This window comes from Bufo gargarizans, chromosome 2, assembly GCF_014858855.1.
Source record: "Bufo gargarizans isolate SCDJY-AF-19 chromosome 2, ASM1485885v1, whole genome shotgun sequence".
NCBI classification, from domain to species: domain Eukaryota; kingdom Metazoa; phylum Chordata; class Amphibia; order Anura; family Bufonidae; genus Bufo; species Bufo gargarizans.
The window spans coordinates 18,278,012-18,299,647 of record NC_058081.1 but is presented as its reverse complement, the minus strand read 5'-3'; the positions used below and the strand labels follow the sequence as shown (position 1 = coordinate 18,299,647).

At 44.3% G+C, this 21,636-nt stretch overlaps 1 protein-coding gene across 1 annotated transcript; it reads right to left on the bottom strand.

The window, feature by feature from the left end:
• Positions 1–5,798: 5,798 nt before the first annotated feature.
• Positions 5,799–20,740, bottom strand: LOC122925488 (extracellular calcium-sensing receptor-like). The gene is given in 6 exon segments (XM_044276844.1): positions 5,799–6,718; positions 15,924–16,047; positions 16,132–16,359; positions 18,880–19,713; positions 20,485–20,595; positions 20,597–20,740. Coding segments are annotated over 6 exon segments (2,361 nt in total).
• Positions 20,741–21,636: the final 896 nt, after the last annotated feature.

The window sequence follows — 21,636 nt, the reverse complement described above, 5'->3', positions numbered from 1 at the left end:
CGGACGCTCAACCAAATTTTTTTCTAAAAAACATTTTGATTTGAGTACTTGTGACCTCAACTGTGAGATCTTTGCACTCAAGTCTTCGCAATGTTCAGGCACTTTAGCCTATTTTGATTAGTATAATGTAACTTTTGATGCACTTTTTGAACGGACTTTGGTGAAATAGTACTGTTAGCTACGTAATTAGATACCCCTTACCCCTTCTCCATTGCTCTTGTGGACTGCCTCTGAGGATTAAAAAGTATGAAATTGTATATTGTGCTGTGTTTGCATATGCTGTTAACCGTTTTCTCTCCACAGACTTGGGAGGGGAAGGAGCCAGAATTTCATGCGCTTTTGCTACACAGGAAGGACCATGACATAGAGTCCCAAGCAGTACCATTGCTGTAAGCAGTACCATTGCTGTAAGCAGTACCATTGCTGTAAGCAGTACCATTGCTACAAGCAGCACCAGTGCCTCAATACTTTAAAGGGTAACCCTGCTGCCAAAAATATAGGAGTTTAGCTATTTATTAGAGAGGCTTAGCCCTCATTGGAGCTAATGATAGTAGACTGGTTCTACTCCTCCTTACAAGAAATTTGCTTCATGACAAAGTCAGCCGAATTAATCTTAAAAAAAAAATAATTGCTCATCTCTAATAACAATAATGAGAGTTGGTCACTTGTTTGCTTAGATGCGCTCATTGCAAAATCGTAATCAAAAGGTGAGATGAGGGCTCACATAGTAGGTAACCGTTTAGGCCACCATTGGTGGGGTAGAGATGAATTTCTTGAAATTAATTTCAGGGCCCATTTGAATGAATTAATTGAAAGGTTCGCTTTGGGTAAGAAATAATAAATTTGACCTGAAACGAAACTGCTCAGATTGCTGTGAAAAGTTATGTAGGACAATCTGAGGTCTCCAGGGACTGTACAAAACCCAGATTTATGCTTTTTAAAATTTAAAAATAATTTCAAAATTATTTATTTGAAGGGGCACAGGCTGATGGTGTTTATAATTTATAGACACAAGGTGGTACTAAAAAAGCAATGACTTGTTTTCAACAAGCAGTCCAAAAATGATCCCTATTTTGGGGACAATCAACAGTTTTGGTGTTATGTTAAATAAAATACATATATGTATTCTGTCTACACCAATAGCAACACCACAAATGCATGTGCTGGTGATAACGTGTCTGAGTTTTGAGAAAGTAAAGAAGCAACTACTTTTGTTTTTATGAAAAAAAAATCTAATTTTTATGAGCAACAGCAGCATTTCAGTATGGAATCTGATAGACAAGGCAGGAGATGTGTGACTGTGTAGAGTTACAGTAGCAGTATTGGCAGTAGGAGCAATACAGTATGGAACATGATGGACAAGGCAGGAGAGGTGTGACTATGTAGGACAGTAGTATTGGCAGTAGTAGCAGTAGAAGTATGGTATGGAAGATGATAGACAAGACAGGAGATTTGTGACTGTGTAGGGGCAGTAGTAGTGGCAGCAGGGGTAGTAGTAGCAGTACAGTATGGAACATGATGGACGAGGTAGAAGATGTGTGACTGCGTATGGGTAATAGTGGAGGAAGGGGCGCTAGTAGCAAAACTGTATGAAACATGATTGAAATGGCAAGAGATATGTGACTGTGTATGAGTAGACACAGTGAAAGAGGGGGCAGTGCTAGCAGTACAGTATGGAGTATGGACAAGGCAGGACATATGTAGCTACATAGGGGTAGTAGTAGTGGCAGCATTGTATGGACTCTTTGTGATTTTTGATCTGGGCGACAGCGCTGCTTTAAGGTAAATACTGGAGATGAAGGAAGTTTTCAAAAATTTTAATTGGACGCTCAACCAAATTTTCAAAAAAAAAGTTGATTTTAGTACTTGACCTCTTTGTGACCTCAACTGTGAAATCTTTGCACGAAAGTTTTCGCAATGTTTTGACACTTTAGCCCATTTTATGGACTCTTGTTGATTAGAACAACAATGTGATTTTTGATGCACTTTTTGAATGGACTTTGGTTAAATAGTACTGTTAGCTAGGTAATTAGCTACCCCTTCTCCATTGATCTTGTGGACTGCCTCTGAGGACTCAAAAGTATAAAATGGTCATTTTGCTCTGTGTTAGTTTAGAAAGCCTATGAATTGTGCTGTGTTTGCATATGTTGTTAACCATTTTCTCTCCACAGACTTGGAAGGGGAAGGAGACAGAATGTTCTGTGCTGTTGCTACACAGGAAGGACCATGACATAAAGTCCCAAGCAGCACCATTGCTGCAAGCAGTACCATTGCTACAAGCAGTACCAGTGCCTTTATACTTTAAAGGTTAAACCTGCTGCTAAAAATATGTGAGTTAAGCAGGAAAACAACAGAAAGCAATATGAAGCAGCACTCTAATTAAAAAATGGAACCCTAGGGCATACCCTAACCCTGTGATGGCTAACCTCCAGCACTCCAGCTGTTGTTAGCCATCACAGCCCTTAGCACAAGCTAAGGGTGGCTTTGTTTTGAGTAGGGGGTATGTAGTACCCCAGAGGGGGCACTACCACTCCTACGCCTAGTTACTGTCTCTAATGGCTGGCAAAGTATTTCAGCTGTGTATTTAATTCCAGTTCAACTAACACTGTGCCTTAATAAAATTGTTTTATTAATATACAGTCCTGATCAAAAGTTTAAGACCACTTGAAAAATCATATTTAGCATGCCTGGATCTTAACAAGGTTCCAAGTAGAGCTTCAACATGCAACAAGAAGAAATGTGAGTGAGACAAAACATTTTTTGAGCATTCAATTTTATGAAAACAACGAATAAACTGAAACAGGCTGTTTTTCAGCTGATCAAAAGTTTAGGACCACACCTCCAAAAAAAAAACTAAACCCCCCAAAACAGAAATCCAACTTCCAAACATGAACTCAGTAATGAGTAGCTCCTCCGTTATTGTTTATCACTTCAAAAATTTGTTTCAGCATGCTTGATGAAAGCGTTTCCACGAGGTGAGTGGGAACATTTCTCCAAGTGGTGAAGATGGCCGCACGAAGGCCATCTACTGTCTGGAACTGTTGTCCATTTTTGTAAACTTCCCTTGCCATCCATCCCCAAAGGTTCTCAATTGGATTTAGATCAGGGGAACAGGCAGGATTGGCCAAAAGAATGATGTTATTCTCCTGGAAGAAGTTCCTTGTCCTGCGGGCATTGTGTTCTGTAGCGTTGTCCTGTTGAAAAACTCAGTCGTTACCACACAGACGAGGGCCCTCAGTCAGGAGGAATGCTCTCTGCAACATCTGGACATAGCCAGAGGCCGCTTGACGCCCCTGCACTTCCTGAAGCTCTATTGTTCCACTGAAGGAAAAAGCACCCCAGACCATTATGGCGCCCCCTTCACTGTGGAACGTAGAAAACATCTCAGGTGACTGCTTGTCATGCCAGTAACGTTGGAAACCATCAGGACCATAAAGGTTAAAAAAAAATCATCAGAGAATAAAACTTTCTTCCACCTTTGAATGTCACATGTTTGGTGCTCTCTTGCAAAGTCCAAACGAGTAGTTCTGTGGAGAACAAGGAGACTAGTAGTTCTGTAGTTCAAGGAGACTAGGTCTTTGAAGAAGTTTTTTGTTTTTGAAGCCCTTCAGTCTCAAATGCCGTCTGATGGTTATGGGGCTGCAGTCAGCACCAGTAATGGCCTTAATTTGGGTCGAGGAACATCCAGTGTCTTGACAGATATATATATATACAGTACAGACCAAAAGTTTGGATACACCTTCTCATTCAAAGAGTTTTCTTTATTTTCATGACTATGAAAATTGTAGATTCACACTGAAGGCATCAAAACTATGAATTAACACATGTGGAATTATATACATAACAAAAAAGTGTGAAACAACTGAAAATATGCCATATTCTAGGTTCTTCAAAGTAGCCACCTTTTGCTTTGATTACTGCTTTGCACACTCTTGGCATTCTCTTGATGAGCTTCAAGAGGTAGTCACCTGAAATGGTCTTCCAACAGTCTTGAAGGAGTTCCCAGAGAAGCTTAGCACTTGTTGGCCCTTCTGCCTTCACTCTGCGGTCCAGCTCACCCCAAACCATCTCGATTGGGTTCAGGTCCGGTGACTGTGGAGGCCAGGTCATCTGGCGCAGCACCCCATCACTCTCCTTCATAGTAAAATAGCCCTTACACAGCCTGGAGGTGTGTTTGGGGTCATTGTCCTGTTGAAAAATAAATGATGGTCCAACTAAACGCAAACCGGATGAAATAGCATGCCGCTGCAAGATGCTGTGGTAGCCATGCTGGTTCAGTATGCCTTCAATTTTGAATAAACCCCCAAAGTGTCACCAGCAAAGCACCCCCACACAATCACACCTCCTCCTCCATGCTTCACAGTAGGAACTAGGCATGTACAGTCCATCCGTTCACCTTTTCTGCGTCGCACAACGACACGGTGGTTGGAACCAAAGATCTCAAATTTGGACTCATCAGACCAAAGCACAGATTTCCACTGGTCTAATGTCCATTCCTTGTGTTCTTTAGCCCAAACAAGTCTCTTCTGCTTGTTGCCTGTCCTTAGCAGTGGTTTCCTAGCAGATATTCTACCATGAAGGCCTGATTCACACAGTCTCCTCGTAATAGTTGTTCTAGAGATGTGTCTGCTACTAGAACTCTGTGTGGCATTGACCTGGTCTCTAATCTGAGCTGCTGTTAACCTGCGATTTCTGAGGCTGTTGACTCGGATGAACTTTTCCTCCACAGCAGATGTGACTCTTGGTCTTCCTTTCCTGGGGCGGTCCGCATGTGAGACAGTTTCTTTGTAGCGCTTGATGGTTTTTGTGACTGCACTTGGGGACACTTTCAAAGTTTTCCCAATTTTTCGGACTGACTGACCTTCATTTCTTAAAGTAATGATGGCCACTCGTTTTTCTTTACTTAGCTGCTTTTTTCTTGCCATAATACAAATTCTAACAGTCTATTCAGAAGGACTATCAGCTGTGTATCCACTTGACTTCTCCACAACGCAACTGATAGTCCCTACCCCATTTATAAGGCAAGAAATCCCACTTATTAAACCTGACAGGGCACACCTGTGAAGTCAAAACCATTTCAGGTGACTACCTCTTGAAGCTCATCAAGAGAATGCCAAGAGTGTGCAAAGCAGTAATTAAAGCAAAAGGTGGCTACTTTGAAGAACCTAGAAAATGACATATTTTCAGTTGTTTCACACTTTTTTGTTATGTATATAATTCCATATGTGTTAATTCATAGTTTTGATGCCTTCAGTGTGAATCTACAATTTTCATAGTCATGAAAATAAAGAAAACTCTTTGAATGAGAAGGTGTGTCCAAACATTTGGTCTGTACTGTATATATGGACTTAGTACCCCTGAGAGGTAAAACGGTGCCAAAGACACCATACTCAGCAAAAGGGGTCACAGGATATCTCACTCTCATAAGAAACAGCAACTGAAGCTGATAGGAAAAAGACTGAAGCCAGAGTTTAACAAAGCAGCAGAGCGATAAAGCAAAGTATTTAGGTTCACCAGCTCCTGCTGGAGCCAAGAGAAAGATCATGTATTGTTTGGATAACACAAGTTTATTTCAAATTTATTCAAGTAAAGCCGTTAAATTTCACCAAGTGTGGACTCTACTTACTCCACCAAGTACAACTCCTTTGTTGCTATGGAGCCTAACCCTGGTAGTAACAGAATCCAGGTAGGAGCAATATGACAGAAAGTATTAGGGCCGCAACATACCACTCAGCATTCCTAAACCCTAGGACCCAATTGCCCTTGGGGGGCAGCCCACCGCACATATTCTATGAGATCTAGGTCTTTGTCTTTTGAGTGGTGCTTTTTCCCAGGAGGCTCTCACGGGTGTTAAGATCAGGGTGAAATAATATGATATAACACTTAGGGAAAAAAAAGCAACTTAAGATCCCAGCACTGGAGGAAATTATTCCAAACACTTCAACAACCACCATGAACTTTCCCTGAGTGCTGAGATAGGCTGGAACAAAAGAGATCCAGACACTCAAGAAGATCAACATGGAAAAAGTAATCCACTTGGCTTCGTTGAAACTATCTGGTAAGTTCCTGGCCAGAAATGCAACTATGAAACTAATACAAGCAAGAAGTCCCATGTACCCAAGCATGGCCCACAATAAAACATCTAAACATTCATTGCATTGAAAGATGATGACTCCAGCCCTTATCTTAAAGTTCTTCTCTGGAAATGGAGGGCAATGCAAAATCCAGAACATACAAATGAAAATCTGCATGCAGGTACAGATTACAATGACTACAGCAGGGATTTTTGGTCCTAGCCACTTTCTCATATTGCTTCCAGGTTTAGTTGCCCGGAAAGCTATGATAACCATCAGAGTTTTAGCAAATATGCATGAAACACAAACGACAAAGATTACTCCAAAAGCTGTTTGACGCAAGAGACATGTTAATCTTTTAGGTTCTCCAATAAATAGTAGAGAGCAGAGGAAACTTAAGGACAATGAGATAAGGAGGCAGTAGGTGAGATCACTGTTATTGGCTTTGACAATGGCAGTGTCTTTGTATTTGACGAAAATACACATGACAGAAAGGGTGGTGAAGGAGCAGAAAATAACAGTAGAAGTTAAGGCGACTCCAAGTTGTTCCCAGTACGACAGAAACTCTACTTCTTTATGAAGGCACATGGTGTTGTTAGCATTGGGCCACATGTCAGCAGCACATGGAAAACAGTTGCGTGAATCTAAGAGATAAAATATAAAGACATAATAACATTAAAATAAAGACTTACATCCATCCAATTCAGCCTATTATCCTGCACCATTGGTAGAGAGGAAAGCAAAAAACCTTCATAAGGGAGAAGCCGATTTCTTCATTGTAGGGGAAAAATTATTTACCGACTCCAAATCGGCCTGAATCAAAAACCCTTCTCCAGACATCCAGGTCCCTCTTGGACTCATTGAGTCCACCATCACCAGCTCCTCTAGCAGAGAGCTCCATAGTCTCACTGCTCTTACAGTAAAGAATGCCCTTCCATGTAGTAGTAGAAGCCTTCTATTCTCTAGATAAAGGGGATGTTCCTTTGGCACGGAGATCTCTGTACTTACCCCTGATGCATTTATACACAGTTTTTGGATCAATCCCTCTTCTAGTTTTGGTTCTATACTAAATAACTCAAATTTATGAAATTCAAGTTTGATTTGAAAAAAGCTTCTTTGTTCTTGGTCTGAATATAATAAATAGAGATGAGCGAATCGAAACCCACGATTAAATATCGAAATTCCGTGTGCAGTGACGTATGACGTCACCAGGCCGGCCGGCATGATGACGTACTCTCCCGCCACACAAGATTTCCTGCCAGATCTTCTAGCAAGATGGCGGAAACCGGGCCGTTGTGAGCTAATGGAGGCGGTAAGTTTGATTTAAAAAAATGTTATGCTGCAATCATGTATTAATGCTGCATCTGAGGGGTACAATGAAGGGGGCAGCGCTATCGGAGCTTCCTATCATTGCACCCGCAACTTACATAAAAATGCGCTGCATGACGAAGTCAGCCGAATTAAACTTTTCAAAAATTCGCTAATCTCTAATAACAATAATAAGAGTTGATCACTTGTTTGCTTAGCTGCGCTCATTGCAAAATCGTAATTAAAAGGTGAGATGAGGGCTCACATAGTAGGTAACCGTTTAGGCCACCATTTGTGGACCAGGGACTGTACAAAACCCAGATTTATGCTTTTTAAAATAAAAAAATGATTCCGAAATTATTTATTTGAAGGGGCACAGCCTGATAGTGTTTATAGTTTAGAGACACAAGGTGGTACTAAAAAAGCAATGACTTGTTTTCAACAAGCAGTCCAAAAAGTATCACTTTTTTGGGGACCAACAACAGTTTTGGTGTTATGTTAAATAAAATACATATATGTATTCTGTCTACACCAATAGCAACACCACAAATGCATGTGCTGGTGATAACGTGTCTGAGTTTTGAGAAAGTGAAGAAGCAACTACTTTTGTTTTTATGAAAAAAAATACGAATTTTTGGAAGCAACAACCGAATTATAGTATGAAATCTGATAGACAAGGCACGAGATGTGTGACTGTATAGAGTTAGTAGTATTGGCAGTGAGAGCAGTAGTAGCAATACAGTATGGAACATGATGGACAAGGCAGGAGAGGTGTGACCATATAGGGATAGTAGTATTGACAGTAGTAGCAGTAGAAATAGAAGCAGTAGCATTTCAGTATGGAATCTTGTAAGGGTCAGCCCCTAGAATACTGTTCTTTGCACAGATATCTTACAATATGGTGTTACATACAGGGCCGGCCTTTGGGGTGTGCGGGCTGTGCGGCCGCACAGGGCGCCATAGCAACAGGGGCGCCGGGCGGCCGACAGCCCGCAATGTAATATGGGCAGGCGAGGCGGCACTTATGTTTCCCCCCCCTCCTCCTCCTCCTATATTCAGCAGGGGGCGCACGGCGCCCGTTGCGGTTTAAAAAAAAAAGTTGCTTATATAAGTTGGGGGCGGCTGGCGGCGCCCCTCATTCTGCGCCGCCTGAGTGGCTGAGGCTGAGCGCTTGCCGCTCTAAAGAATCCTGCGCCTGTTAATGTAGCGTGGCCGAGCTCTGTTAGGTCCGCGGTACAGGAGCTTTTGTTTCCTGTACCCGGCCGGACTGACAGGAAGTGCTCACTTAGTGTGCACTTCCTGTCAGTCCGGCCGGGTACAGGAAACAAATGCTCCTGTACCGCGGATCGAACAGAGCTCGGCCACGCTACACTAGAGGTGGAGGTGGGAGTAGAAAGAGAGTGACAAGGGGGGAGGGGGGAGGAAAGAAAGAGAGTGACAAGGGGGGAGGGGGGAGGAAAGAAAGAGAGTGACAAGGGGGGAGGGGGGAGGAAAGAAAGAGAGTGACAAGGGGGGAGGGGGGAGGAAAGAAAGAGAGTGACAAGGGGGGAGGGGGAGGAAAGAAAGAGAGTGACAAGGGGGGAGGGGGGAGGAAAGAAAGAGAGTGACAAGGGAGGGGGGGAAAAGAGAGGGGGGGAGGAAAGAAAGAGAGTGACATGGGGGGGGGGAATAATGAGAGTGATGGGGGGGAATAATGAGAGTGATGGGGGGAATAATGAGAGTGATGGGGGGGGGAAATAATGAGAGTGATGGGGGGGGAATAATGAGAGTGATGGGGGGGGGAAATAATGAGAGTGATGGGGGGGGAATAATGAGAGTGATGGGGGGGGGATAATGAGAGTGATGGGGGGGGGGGGATAATGAGAGTGATGGGGGGGGGGGGGGATAATGAGAGTGATGGGGGGGGGGATAATGAGAGTGATGGGGGGGGGGGGGAAATAATGAGAGTGATGGGGGGGGAAATAATGAGAGTGATGGGGGGGGGAAATAATGAGAGTGATGGGGGGGGAAATAATGAGAGTGATGGGGGGGGGGAAATAATGAGAGTGATGGGGGGGGGAAATAATGAGAGTGATGGGGGGGGGGAAATAATGAGCGTGACAAGGGAGAGGGGGGATAATGAGAGTGACAAGGGAAGGGGGGGGAAAGAGTGACAAGAGAGGGAGGGGGGGGGGAAGAGAGTGACAATGGAGTCCCCAGAGCCAGACTGCAGCCAGAGTCCAGATCATCTAATTGTCCTGGCGGTAAGTAGACAATGCAATATGTTTATTATTTAATTGTTTAGTTATTAATACTACATTGGAAACGAATTTTCTCAGCTGGACACCGGCCGACACTGCGCATGCGCTGGGAGCCTCACCAGCGGTTAGGGTAGGGAAAAAGCACTGGCCCGTACGTAATTTTTCCCTTCCCTAACCGCTGGTGAGGCTCCCGATGCATGCGCAGTGTCGGCCGGTGTTCAGCTGAGAACATCCATCCGATCACTGCGCCTGCGCATTGGCCCATAGTTTTTCCCTACCCTAACCGCCGGCGAGGCTCCTGGCGCATGCGCACTCTGCTGTGAAATTTCCCTAACCTGTCGTTGTGCGCCTGCGCGGCGCTGCACACCTCCTCACGTCATGTCCGGTGCGACCGGAAGTGACGAGGGTAGGGAAATCTCACGAACTAGGGAAGTATAACATTACACCGGCCTTTGGGGTGTGAGGGCTGGTAACTACTTGGTTGGATAGTCAGCCAGCCTATGCCATGATGCCAGCAACAAGCAGTGTTTTTTGTTTTTTTTTTGGGGGGGGGGGGGCGCCACAAGGTTATCTCGCACAGGGCGCCTGAACACCTAAGGCCGGCCCTGGTTACATAGACTGTGATGACTTGTTTCAGCCACTAGAGGCCACTGTGGCTCTGAGAATGAGGAAGTTGAACTGTTTCTGAGATACACAAGAGGTAGGAGAAGCCAGAAGTTCCCGGGGTTTGAGTCCTGGCTGGAGGTTGGAGTGTCCTGGGAGCTGTGAGAGGATGGCTGCCATGTTAGGAGACAAGTAAAGGCTAGTGATGGGACATGGAGCCTGACTGATGGAGTCCTGAGAAGCTGGCTGTGCTGGAGACAGGCCAAGATAGACTCTGAACTGAAGTGCTGCAGCTGTGACCCAGAGAAAGAGACTGCACAGTGTTACAGAGGAGTGGTACCGTGTGTAGAGACCAGCCGGATCCTTCCTGCCAGAGGTGGAGAGCTGCATCTGTTGTGACCAGAGAGAGAAAGACAGACAAGCAAGCGACCGGACCTGGAGCCAGACTGCATCTTATGGGATCAAGGAGAATCTGCAGAACTGTGAGTGGCACCGGTGCTTATCTGTCATAGGTTATAGAGTCAGGGACTTAGTCAGTGCGCTGTAGAAGCGTCCCCTGGGTAGCAAGGCTTGTCAGGAGTCTACTAGCTGAGTGTAGCCTGGACTCGTATGTGTATACTGTGGAACGCATTTATTCTAACTCGTGTTCATGTAATCTGTGTAAACCTGTTTATACTGTTAATTAGATTTTCCGTCAGTTACATCTGGTTCTCTAATAAAGCTGTTTTTTGCTTCAGTCTCCTTGTCCGCTGTACTGTACTTGAATCCTGCTTTGCGGTTTCTCCCTCCTCTGACCGCTACAAATGGCGCTGCGAGCAGGGTACAGTCACAGAGATGGAGTCGGCTGAAGGCAATGTGCATAATGCTAATGTGAGTACCTCAGGCAATGGTGGAACCCTGCAAGGGCCCTCCCTATTGGCATGTTGTTTAACTTGCTACCCAAATTTGATGGCCAGAATATGTCACTGTCGGACTGGGTGATAAGGTTACGGAGCGCTGCTAGGATTTAAAATGTCGGCCCAGAACTCCAGGTGGAAATCGCGTTAGCCGCATTAGAGGGTGAGGCCCGGAAGACTGTTTTCCTACAACCAGAAGCCACCCGTAGAACGTTGGAAGAGATTGTGCAATTTCTAGAAGAAATATACGGTGAGACGGCTAGTGCGGGGCACCTCCGGGCAACGTTCTTTTACCGGATTCAGCGAGAAGAGGAAGGGGTCTCACAATATGCAATGGCGTTACAGGGAATATTGGCCGAGATACAGAAAAAAGAGGCAGACGGAGTAACCGGCCTGGGGCCCGTGGACCGTATACTGCGGGAACAATTCATTCTGGGACTCTACAGCACTCCCCTGAGAAAGGCCCTGTGGGAACGAGTCAGGGTGGACCCTGCTCTAACCTTCCGACAAACATTGGCAGAGGCTGTGGCGCGGAGTAAAGAGGAAAGTTATGCATCCGAAGTGACACGGACCCAGACCGTCACACCCCACAGGGTTACAAAGAGCGAAGAGGTCCTAGTCAGAGTGGTACAAGACTTACACAGCTGCTCTGAGTGCTATGCACGAAAAGTTGACGCACCTGGAAAACGGATTGAGTCGTGTTATCTCCCTGAGGCGGCCTGTCCGGCCCAACAACAAGCCTATCAGGCGACCCTGCAGGTTCCTACACCAGAACGTCCTCACCTTAAGTTGCCTCCCCACCAAGTTCTAGAGGCACCTCCCGCACACAGGTGGAGAGAGGGCCGTCGAAGGGTACAGTGTTGGCGGTGTGGAAATATAGGACATTTCGCCAGAGAGGTGTTGGAGTAAGCCGCCTAGGACACCCAGAACCTCTGGATTATTGGGAGCAAGCCACTCCACACAAACCTTCCCAGATAGCATTTCAACTGGCAGATCCGATTTTGTGGGACCCGGAAGAGAGTCCCAGCACACCAATCTGTGGTAATTCCGCAAGAGAAACGTCCCAGAGGCGATTTGAGCGAATGTTGGGAGGTACGGCCATACAAAGTGAGCAAGGGAGTATATCCCGATGGTCCGGCTTACAAAGTGCAGGTTGAAAAGGAGGAGTTTGCCTCACGGACTCTACATAGGAATATGCCACGGCCATGCTGGTCCGAAGAGCCCGCGACCACATCCAGATCTCCTGCTGTCCAGGTTAACAGCTATTAGTGGAGAAAGTCAGGTCCTAGCAGATAGTCAAGACCTCCGGAGATCCAGTAGGTCTACTGCAGGGGTTCTACCAAATAGGTACGCTGCTGACAAGTTCATTTGGTCTGCCTGTAGGTATTGTGGACAATGTTGTACTGCAGTTTAAATGTTTCATTAACCCCTTTGTTTTCCATGGACTATATAGCGAGGCCGAGGACGGCCCCCTTTAAAGTGGGAAGGCATGTAAGGGTCAGCCTCTAGAATACTGTTCTTTGCACAGATATCTTACAATATGGTGTTACATAGACTGTGATGACTTGTTTCAGCCACTAGAGGCCACTGTGGCTCTGAGAATGAGGAAGTTGAACTGTTTCTGAGATACACAAGAGGTAGGAGGAGCCAGAAGTTCCCGGGGTTTGAGTCCTGGCTGGAGGTTGGAGTGTCCTGGGAGCTGTGAGAGGATGGCTGCCATGTTAGGAGCCAAGTAAAGGCTAGTGATGGGACATGGAGCCTGACTGATGGAGTCCTGAGAAGCTGGCTGTGCTGGAGACAGGCCAAGATAGACTCTGAACTGAAGTGCTTCAGCTGTGACCCAGAGAAAGAGACTGCACAGTGTTACAGAGGAGTGGGACCGTGAGTGTAGAGACCAGCTGGATCCTTCCTGCCAGAGGTGGAGAGCTGCATCTGTTGTGACCAGAGAGAGAAAGACAGACAAGCAAGCGACCAGACCTGGAGCCAGACTGCATCTTATGGGATCAAGGAGAATCTGCAGAACTGTGAGTGGCACCGGTGCTTATCTGTGATAGGTTATAGAGTCAGGGACTTAGTCAGTGCGCTGTAGAAGCGTCCCCTAGGTAGCAGGGCTAGATAGGAGTATACTAGCTGAGTGTAGCCTGGACTCGCATTCTAACTCGTGTTCATGCAATCTGTGTAAACCTGTTTATACTGTTAATTCGATTTTCCGGCAGTTACATCTGGTTCGCTAATAAAACCTGCTTTTGCTTCAGTCTCCTTGTCCGCTGTACTGTACTTGAATCATGCTTTGCGGGCTCTCCCTCCTCTGACCGCTACAATCTGATAGACAAGACAGAAGATATGTGACTGTGTAGGGGCAGTAGTAAGTGGCAGCAGGGGTAGTAGTAGCAGTACAGTATGGAACATGATGGACAAGGTAGGAGATGTGTGACTGTGTATGGGTAATAGTGGAGGAAGGGCACTTGTAGCAGTATAGTATGGAACATGATTGAAACAGCAGGAGATATGTGACTGTGTATGGGTAGTCAGAGTGATAGAGGGGGCAGTGCTAGCAGTACAGTATGGAGTATGGACAAGGCAGGAGATATGTGGCTACACAGGGATAGTAGTAGTGACAGCAGGGGTAGTAGTAGCCGTACAGTATGAAATATGATTGAAGTGGCAGAAGATGTGTGACTGTGTATGGGTAGTCACAGTGGAAGAAGGGGCACTAGTAGCAGTACATTATGGAGTATGCACAAAGTAGGAAATGTGTGACTGTGTATGGGTAGTAGTGGAGGAAGGGGCAGTAGTATCTGTACAATATGAAGTATGGACAAGGCAGGAGATGTGTATCTACATAGGGGTAATAGTTGTGGCTGCAGGGGCAGCAGTGGCTGCATTGACAGCAGTACAGTATGGGACACGATGGGCCGGCAAACAGCAGCATAGGAATTATTGGGTCAGTGATAAATCACCAGTACCCACTGTCAGTAATGGCAGATCTATTTACTGGCATCAGTGGAGTTGTGTGAGAATCCTCACAGATCCATTTATTCTCATAAATGTCATGTTTGGAAGGACAATTTTGTCCACGTTGGTGTGATGATGCAACTGGCTGTGATGACATCACACTGCAGGCTAGACAAGACAGTAAGCACATGGCAAACTGGGCAAGTTCTTGCCACTGGTCCAGTCTTGGACTTTTATATGCAGTTCATGGTACTGTAGATAAGGGGTCCAGATCGCTATCTTATATTTTCCTACTGTCCGCTGCTCCCCCACTGTCAGTGCTCAAAGCTGCATTGAAATACATTGTTGGGACAGATGTGCACATGCAGAGGAGTCCTCTCCAGTATGTTAGGATGGCACATCTACCTAGCTATTATCTTCCATATCTTTGCCCTATCTTCCCTATCTTTTCTCTTTCTGTCTGTCCTGTCGCATCAATGTACAACCTCAGAATACATATGGCTTCTCTTGGAGGGATCATAACTAGTGCCTACTGAATAACTCTACTGATTGGCTAAGGCTGACTGCAAGGCATCATTGGCAACAATTAGGGCACTGCCAAGGGTTATGTGATCCTTCTTCATCTTTCCTGTCCTGCTGTGCTGTCTGTAAACAATCTGTAAAATAAAGGATGCCATTTTGAGTGCATTTCGTCCAAATTGATTGATTCTCTGAAATCCCCAAGTTAGGGATAATTGGAGGCAAATTTTAATAGTTTCGAGGTGGGGGAACTAAATGTCTTTTTTTTTAAGGACAGAGTCAGGAGATTTGTCTTATGGTGGGCTGCTAAGCCTACATTGAAGAAGTGTTGAACAGAAGGCTTTGGCGGGAAGTGTATAGGACAGGACACCACCAAATACATTAGATGGACGGCCAATCCCATAAGATAAAATGGGTTTGGCCAATACCCAATTATTGTGTATGACCAGCTTAAAGGGGTTGTCCGGGTTCAGAGATGAACCCAGACAAACCTCTATTTTCACCCGTGCAACCCCCATGACTTGAGCATCAGAGTAGTTCATGCTCCGATGCTCTCCTTTGCGCTGCGCTAAACCAGGCAGGGCAAAGGCTCTTTTGTTTACAATAACACACTGCCCGGCAGGAGGCTTCTGCCAGGCAGTGTGTTCAGTGACTGTCAACCAGCTCTGATGGGAGGGCTTTAGCGCTGCCCTAGCCGTTTTGCTGGCTATAGCAGCACTAAAGCCAGACCATCACTGCTGGTGATTTACGTCTACCTGTTCCATATACCAACTTCTGACTGACTTCTTTTATTGACCCTTTGCCACCTGACCAGACCACTGCTCTTTCTCAATTCTGACTCTGAGCTACCTTTCCTGGCCTTTAATTGTTTACCATGTTTTTTGTAATCTCCCTGCCCTGACTTCATACTATAAGTGACTATGATTTCGCCTGATCCACTGGTGGTTCCCTGCAGTGGAGTCCAGATCCCTGTATAATGCTTAAGGGGTGAGGATCTTGTATGCCACTTAAAAAACGCTCTTAGTAGTCGCCCTTAGTAAAATTTGTTCAAGTGACAGCAGATGCACATCAGCCCCATTACGATAATGCAGTACTAATAACCTCAGCACAATATGTGCATTTAGCAATAAAAAAAAAAAAAATTATATCAGATTGTAGCCTTTGAGGTACTTGGTTTAGAATAATTGAGAATACTCTACAATAATCTACAAAAGTGGTACTTAAGGGTTTGTATGGGGGTTAAATGGTTGATATTAGGTTTTAGTTCATTAAAGACACCATTTGAGAACTTTGGTTGAGTTTGGCAAGGACCATACATCTGAATATACCTGTTTGGTTGGATATTTCACCCTCTGAACAAGGAATACAGTCATAACAACACACCGGTTGCCCTTTTCGAGCAGCTTTTCGGAATCCAGGGGAGCAGCTTTCGCTGCATACTGATCTGGGGACCTAAAGATAGTAAGAAAATGTTACATTATAAAGTTATGGTGTTCTTATGTACATAGTCCTCTAACAGTAAATATGACATGGTACCTCGCTGCCACCTGTGATCCACTTGATAGCTGTGATATTGATGCTCAATTCATTTTCTTTAGCTTGACGTAAATTGTACCGTCCAACTGTCTCAAAGTGAATAACACCATCTGAGTTCTTATGCCAGTTTAGAAGGTCATAGTCAGTTGGAGGGTTTCCATTGGCATCGAAGAACATCTCTTCCCCCATCCGATTTTTGAAATAGACATGCTTCAAGTGGTGGGAAACCTAGAGAATAGATAGGTTCCATATATTTTTTTAATATGCCATTGCACCTGCTACTTACAAAAAAATGCGCTTTGTGACAAAATAATTCGTTAAGAAGTGATTTTTTTGTGAAATTCAGTGAATTAGCCGAATCAAACTTTTAAGAAATGTGCTCATCTCTAAATGCAAACAACCTATGATCACTAGTAATAGATGACTTTGTAACCCCAATTAGTGCAGCAAGGTGTAATAGAATAACCCCTATAACCCAGGCTTTACACTGTCCTATTGGTCCTTGCTCTCTCCCTACAGTGTGGATAATGCCTCCCTATCCTTTCCCTGTACTATGAATAATCTTTCCCTGAACTGCCAAATTTTTGCTGACTGATGTCCTCCTAAACACTGTCCCTAGTGCCTGTTCACTGGACAATGGCGGAAACCGGGCAGAAGGAGACTTTTTATAAGGCTGTGACATCATAGGGGCTGGCTATCTGCTGATTGGCTGTATGCATGGCATTATGGGTGCTCTCTCATTTCCGGGATTCTTACTTCCTCTTTCTAACATGTGCAGCAGCCATTTTAGAAAAAAATATGATTTGTTACCACGAAGCGCAAGGAAATTCAACTTTAACAGATGAAAAATTTTCAGCATGTAAGTTAAATGTGATCTTGTACAGTCTTTATTTCATATCCAAAAGGTACATACAGTGTGGTAAACACAGACTCCCGACATCTCCCGTCAGACCGACATGTTTCGAGCCGGCAAGCTCTTAGTCTGCCGGCTCGAAACATGTCGTTCTGACGGGAGATGTTGGGAGTCTGTGTCCACCACACTGTACTGTATGTACCATTTGGATATGAAATAAAGGCTGTGCAAGATCACATTTAACTACGTGCTGGGAATCTTTCATCTGTTGAAGCTTTGTACTACGAAGTCAGCCTGGCTTCTCCGCTGCACGTGCGATTATTGGTGAGGTGGAATCAATTTTCTTTTCTAAGAAATTACGAAATTCAACTTCAGCACAAATCAAATTTTTCCTTAAAGGGAGTCTGTCAGCAGATTTACCCCTTTTTAACAGTTGCCATACCGCTGTAGCCGCAACACAGATGATTAACACGGTACCTTTATATGCTTTGGTGGACTTTTAAATATGCCAAAAACGAACTTTGATGAGGGCTCGCAAGTGCCCAGGGCGGAGTCCACCGTGTTGGAGCCCAGGCAGCTCTGCCTCTTCGGCTCTTATCCCCTCCCAGCCTCCTCCTCTGCCCGCCTATCTGTTGTCTCTCCCCCTCAGCGAGATCCTGCGCCGACGCGATGACTTGCTTGGTCGGGGCATGCGCACTGCCATGACCATTGCTGACACGGCATCGCAGTAGCTTATGCGCATGCCCCGACCAAGCAAGTCATCGCGTCGGCGCAGGATCTCGCTGAGGGGGAGAGACAACAGATAGGCGAGCAGAGGAGGAGGCTGGGCGGGGATAAGAGCCGAAGAGGCAGAGCTGCCTGGGCTCCAACCCGGTGGACTCCGCCCTGGGCACTTGCGAGCCCTCATCAAAGTTCGTTTTTGGCATATTTAAAAGTCCACCAAAGCATATAAAGGTACCGTGTTAATCATCTGTTTTGCGGCTACAGCGGTATGGCAACTGTTAAAAAGGGGTAAATCTGCTGACAGACTCCCTTTAAACTCAGATCGAATTCAATTTTGTCAACTTAGATTCGCTTATCTCTAACAATGACCCCAAACATAAAGCTAATGTCACTAAACACCATCTTCCACTTAAAGGGAACCTGTCATCAACTTTATGCTGCCCATACTAACAGCAGCGTAAAGTAGAGACAGGTGAGTGTATTTCAGCGATCTGTCATTTATAAGTTAAAAATAAGTGGTTGCCGAGAACCAACATGACAATCATTGCAGACTGGGTCTGGAAAAGAGTCAAGGCCACCTGGTTATTCATTCACTCCCTTTCTCTCTAGGAGAGAGCTTCCAATCATCAGCAGATTGGCGGTCAGCATAAAGTTGATGACAGGTTCCCTTTAAACAAGAATAAGGAGTCCTGGAAGTGGTGGCGTGGCAGCCTAACAGCCCTCATCTCAATATCATCCAGACTGTCTTACATAGATAGAAAGACTGGAGCAAGTTGGCATTCACAGAAGATGGTTAGTTCTCCAGGATGTCTGGAACAACCACCCTGCCAAGTTCATTCAAAAACTGTGTGCAAGTGTACCTAGAAGAAGTGATGCTGAAGGCAAAGGTTGGTCACACCAAATATGGATTGGATTTAGAATTATCTTTTCTTTATCCACTTTGCATTTTATTAATTATTAAAATACATTTGATATACAACATGAGGTGCACATATAGAAACATACAAAAGAATGCTTATTAACAGTCAGTATCCAACTGAGTACTATAAGGAATGGGCCAGCAGCATTGCATTAGTCACCATGAGTAATTAGATGGCTTACCATCAATATCACTATCCATATAAACACATAAAAAGTTGATTTAAAAAAAAGCATAAAATCTGAAACGTTACCTGCCATGACTTTATGTTGGTCAGGTCTTCACATTTTTCACATGTGGTGGACTCCTGATGCAGAGCATCGGGAAAGATTACATTATGGACAGCATGAGCTACTGAGTATACTGCGTTGTATACTAAATATTGCCTCCTGAAGTCATCGTTATAGGAGCCATACTGTCTATTCTTGTAAGATTTCAGTTTCTCCTCTCCAGTACACCACAGAGTCCCATTATCTCCACTAGAACCACCACTTGGCCAACGACAACCTTGAACCAGCTCCCAAAATTTTTCTATAAAGATGTCTTGAGGGAGCAAGGCAGATGGTTGGAGTCTCAGTAAATATTCTTTAAACCCTGGCATATCTACTTCATGTAATATAAAGCCAATAGTACCAGCTAATAGAGGACTGTATCTTGAAACAGACAAAATTGGTGAGTTTGACCAGATATCACTAGCGAGCCAGATTCTCTCCACATCCTTACGCTCTAAAAGCAATTCCATCAGCTGGATGATCTCAGGGTCTTTGGAGAAGAGGATGACCACCTTTGCTGAGGACTGAACGACAGTGTTTGATATGGCCTGAAGTTTTACTAAAGATGTCCCTTTCCCAAATGTCTCATGGTAAGCGATGCACACATCCAACTTCTGCAGTTCCTCTTTAAGGATTTGTGACCCTAGAATTCCATAGTCACTATTGAGGGATAGTAATCCAACCCATTTCCAACCCATGAAAGAGATCAATTTGGCCAAAGCTTTTGACTGTTTGTAATCACTAGGAATAGTACGAAAAAATGTTGGATATAAGAAACGATCACTCAATGAGTGTATGGATGCAGCATAGCTGACCTGAAATTAAGATAGTACAAAAATAAGGACAGCATTAATCAAAGTATGCAAAAACATTAACAAAACTATCAGATAGAGTCATCCTTTTCACCCTAAATCTCAGTTATGTTGGTTTCTAAATTGGGATGACTGGGTACTGACAAAAGTGAAGTGCAAATCTGTGGTTGCAATCCGTAATATCAAAAAGTTCTCCTAAACTTGGACATATATTATTTTTAACCATAACCACCTAATAGGTTTAGCTCAGTAACTTCTGTTTAGCACAGGTGAGCTATATTAAAAAGTAGTCTTAACTACTTATCTCATGATGTGGGGAAGTTGAGTCATCACATTGAGGAAGAATAATCAGAAGGTAATACAAGGAAATATGAAGGAGTGTCTCCAGGAGTTTAACTAGAAAGGGTGAAGATGTGCAGTTGATGAACCTGACCCAGGATTTCTGAGGGAGGCCTAACAGCCCTTCGCCAGTAAAATACACTAGTATTTGAAATGGCACATGGTAAGTCGGAGCCCTGCTACAGAATTAGCATCAACTCCTAGAAGTCACAAAGGTCTATCCAAGAACAGTCTCAGAAGCACATCTCATGGATAATCTGTGCATATTATGTCCATCTTGAATACACTTATAATGGGCAAGTCTATCAAATCTGGAAGTTTCCCTTCTCTCCCCTCCCAACTTCCTTTGCTAATAATGTCAAAAACATAACCCTATATTCAATGTATAGATGACAATATATGGGTTTCATTATTGATTTGACATGTGGTCCACACCTGAGGATATCCATAGACACCCAATATTGCAGCCATTGCCATAGAGAAAAGTGATAAAGGGTCACCAATGATGGCAAGAGGCACCTTCTTATGACACTGATAATTTGGAATAGGCCTTGTCTTCTCCTGTCAGGGCAATAAATGTCTCCAAGAGAGCACGGGATATGTGTACACAGTTATCGAACAACTGGAAGCCCAGAGTGACGTTAGGGAGCAGAAGATCATTGGCGTTGATCTCCTCAATAGCATAAACCATTGCTTGAAGCCATGTGTAGGATACAGTGCTGAACCTGCAAGATAAGAGGAAAACATTCATATGTTTTATTAGTGTGAACCTGCCTTGATGTATACACCTTTCAGAAGATCTCAGAAGAAGAGTTGTACAGATGAACAAAGGCAGAAAAGTCTACATAAGTCAAAGATCCGTCTGTACATTATTCCAATTTAGGCTACTTTCACACTAGCTTTTTGTGTGGCAATCCTAAAAGAACTAAAACTACAAAACCCTCTGTTTATGTGTCCACTGTTAGGAAAACAGAATGGTGTTCATAGAAGGACAAAAGAAAGCTGCTGCCAGCCCAAAAATTTTTTTTTAAATTACGGTTTGTCTCGAGTTTTACCAAGGCCACCCGGATGTTTCATAGTTGTTCTAGGAAAATGTTCTATGGACAGATAAAGTGGAAATATTTAGCAAAAATGTAAAACACTATGTTTGGAGCAGAAAAAAACAAGGCATGCCAACACCAAATCCTCATCTCAAATGTGCAAGGGGTGAAAGGGGCATCGTGTTTTGGGGCTGCTTTACTGCATTCTAAGGAGTATGAAATCTTTTACAGGAGATTGCAAGGGCAGCTGTCCATGACCTCAAGCTGAAGAGATCTTCTGTAATGCAACAAGACAATGACCCAAAGTATACAAGTAAATAAACTAGGGAATGACTGAAAAGAAGATTAGTGTTTTGGAATGGCCAAGTCAGAGAAACTTCCTGACCTATACCCTATGGAGATGCTATGGTATGACCTGAAGAGGGAATCCTAAAACTAATGATGAAATGACACATTTTCTGGGAGGAATGACCCAAAATTCCACCTCAATGTTGAGCACATCTTATGTGCAGCTACAGATAATATTTAGTGGAGGTGAATGATGCGA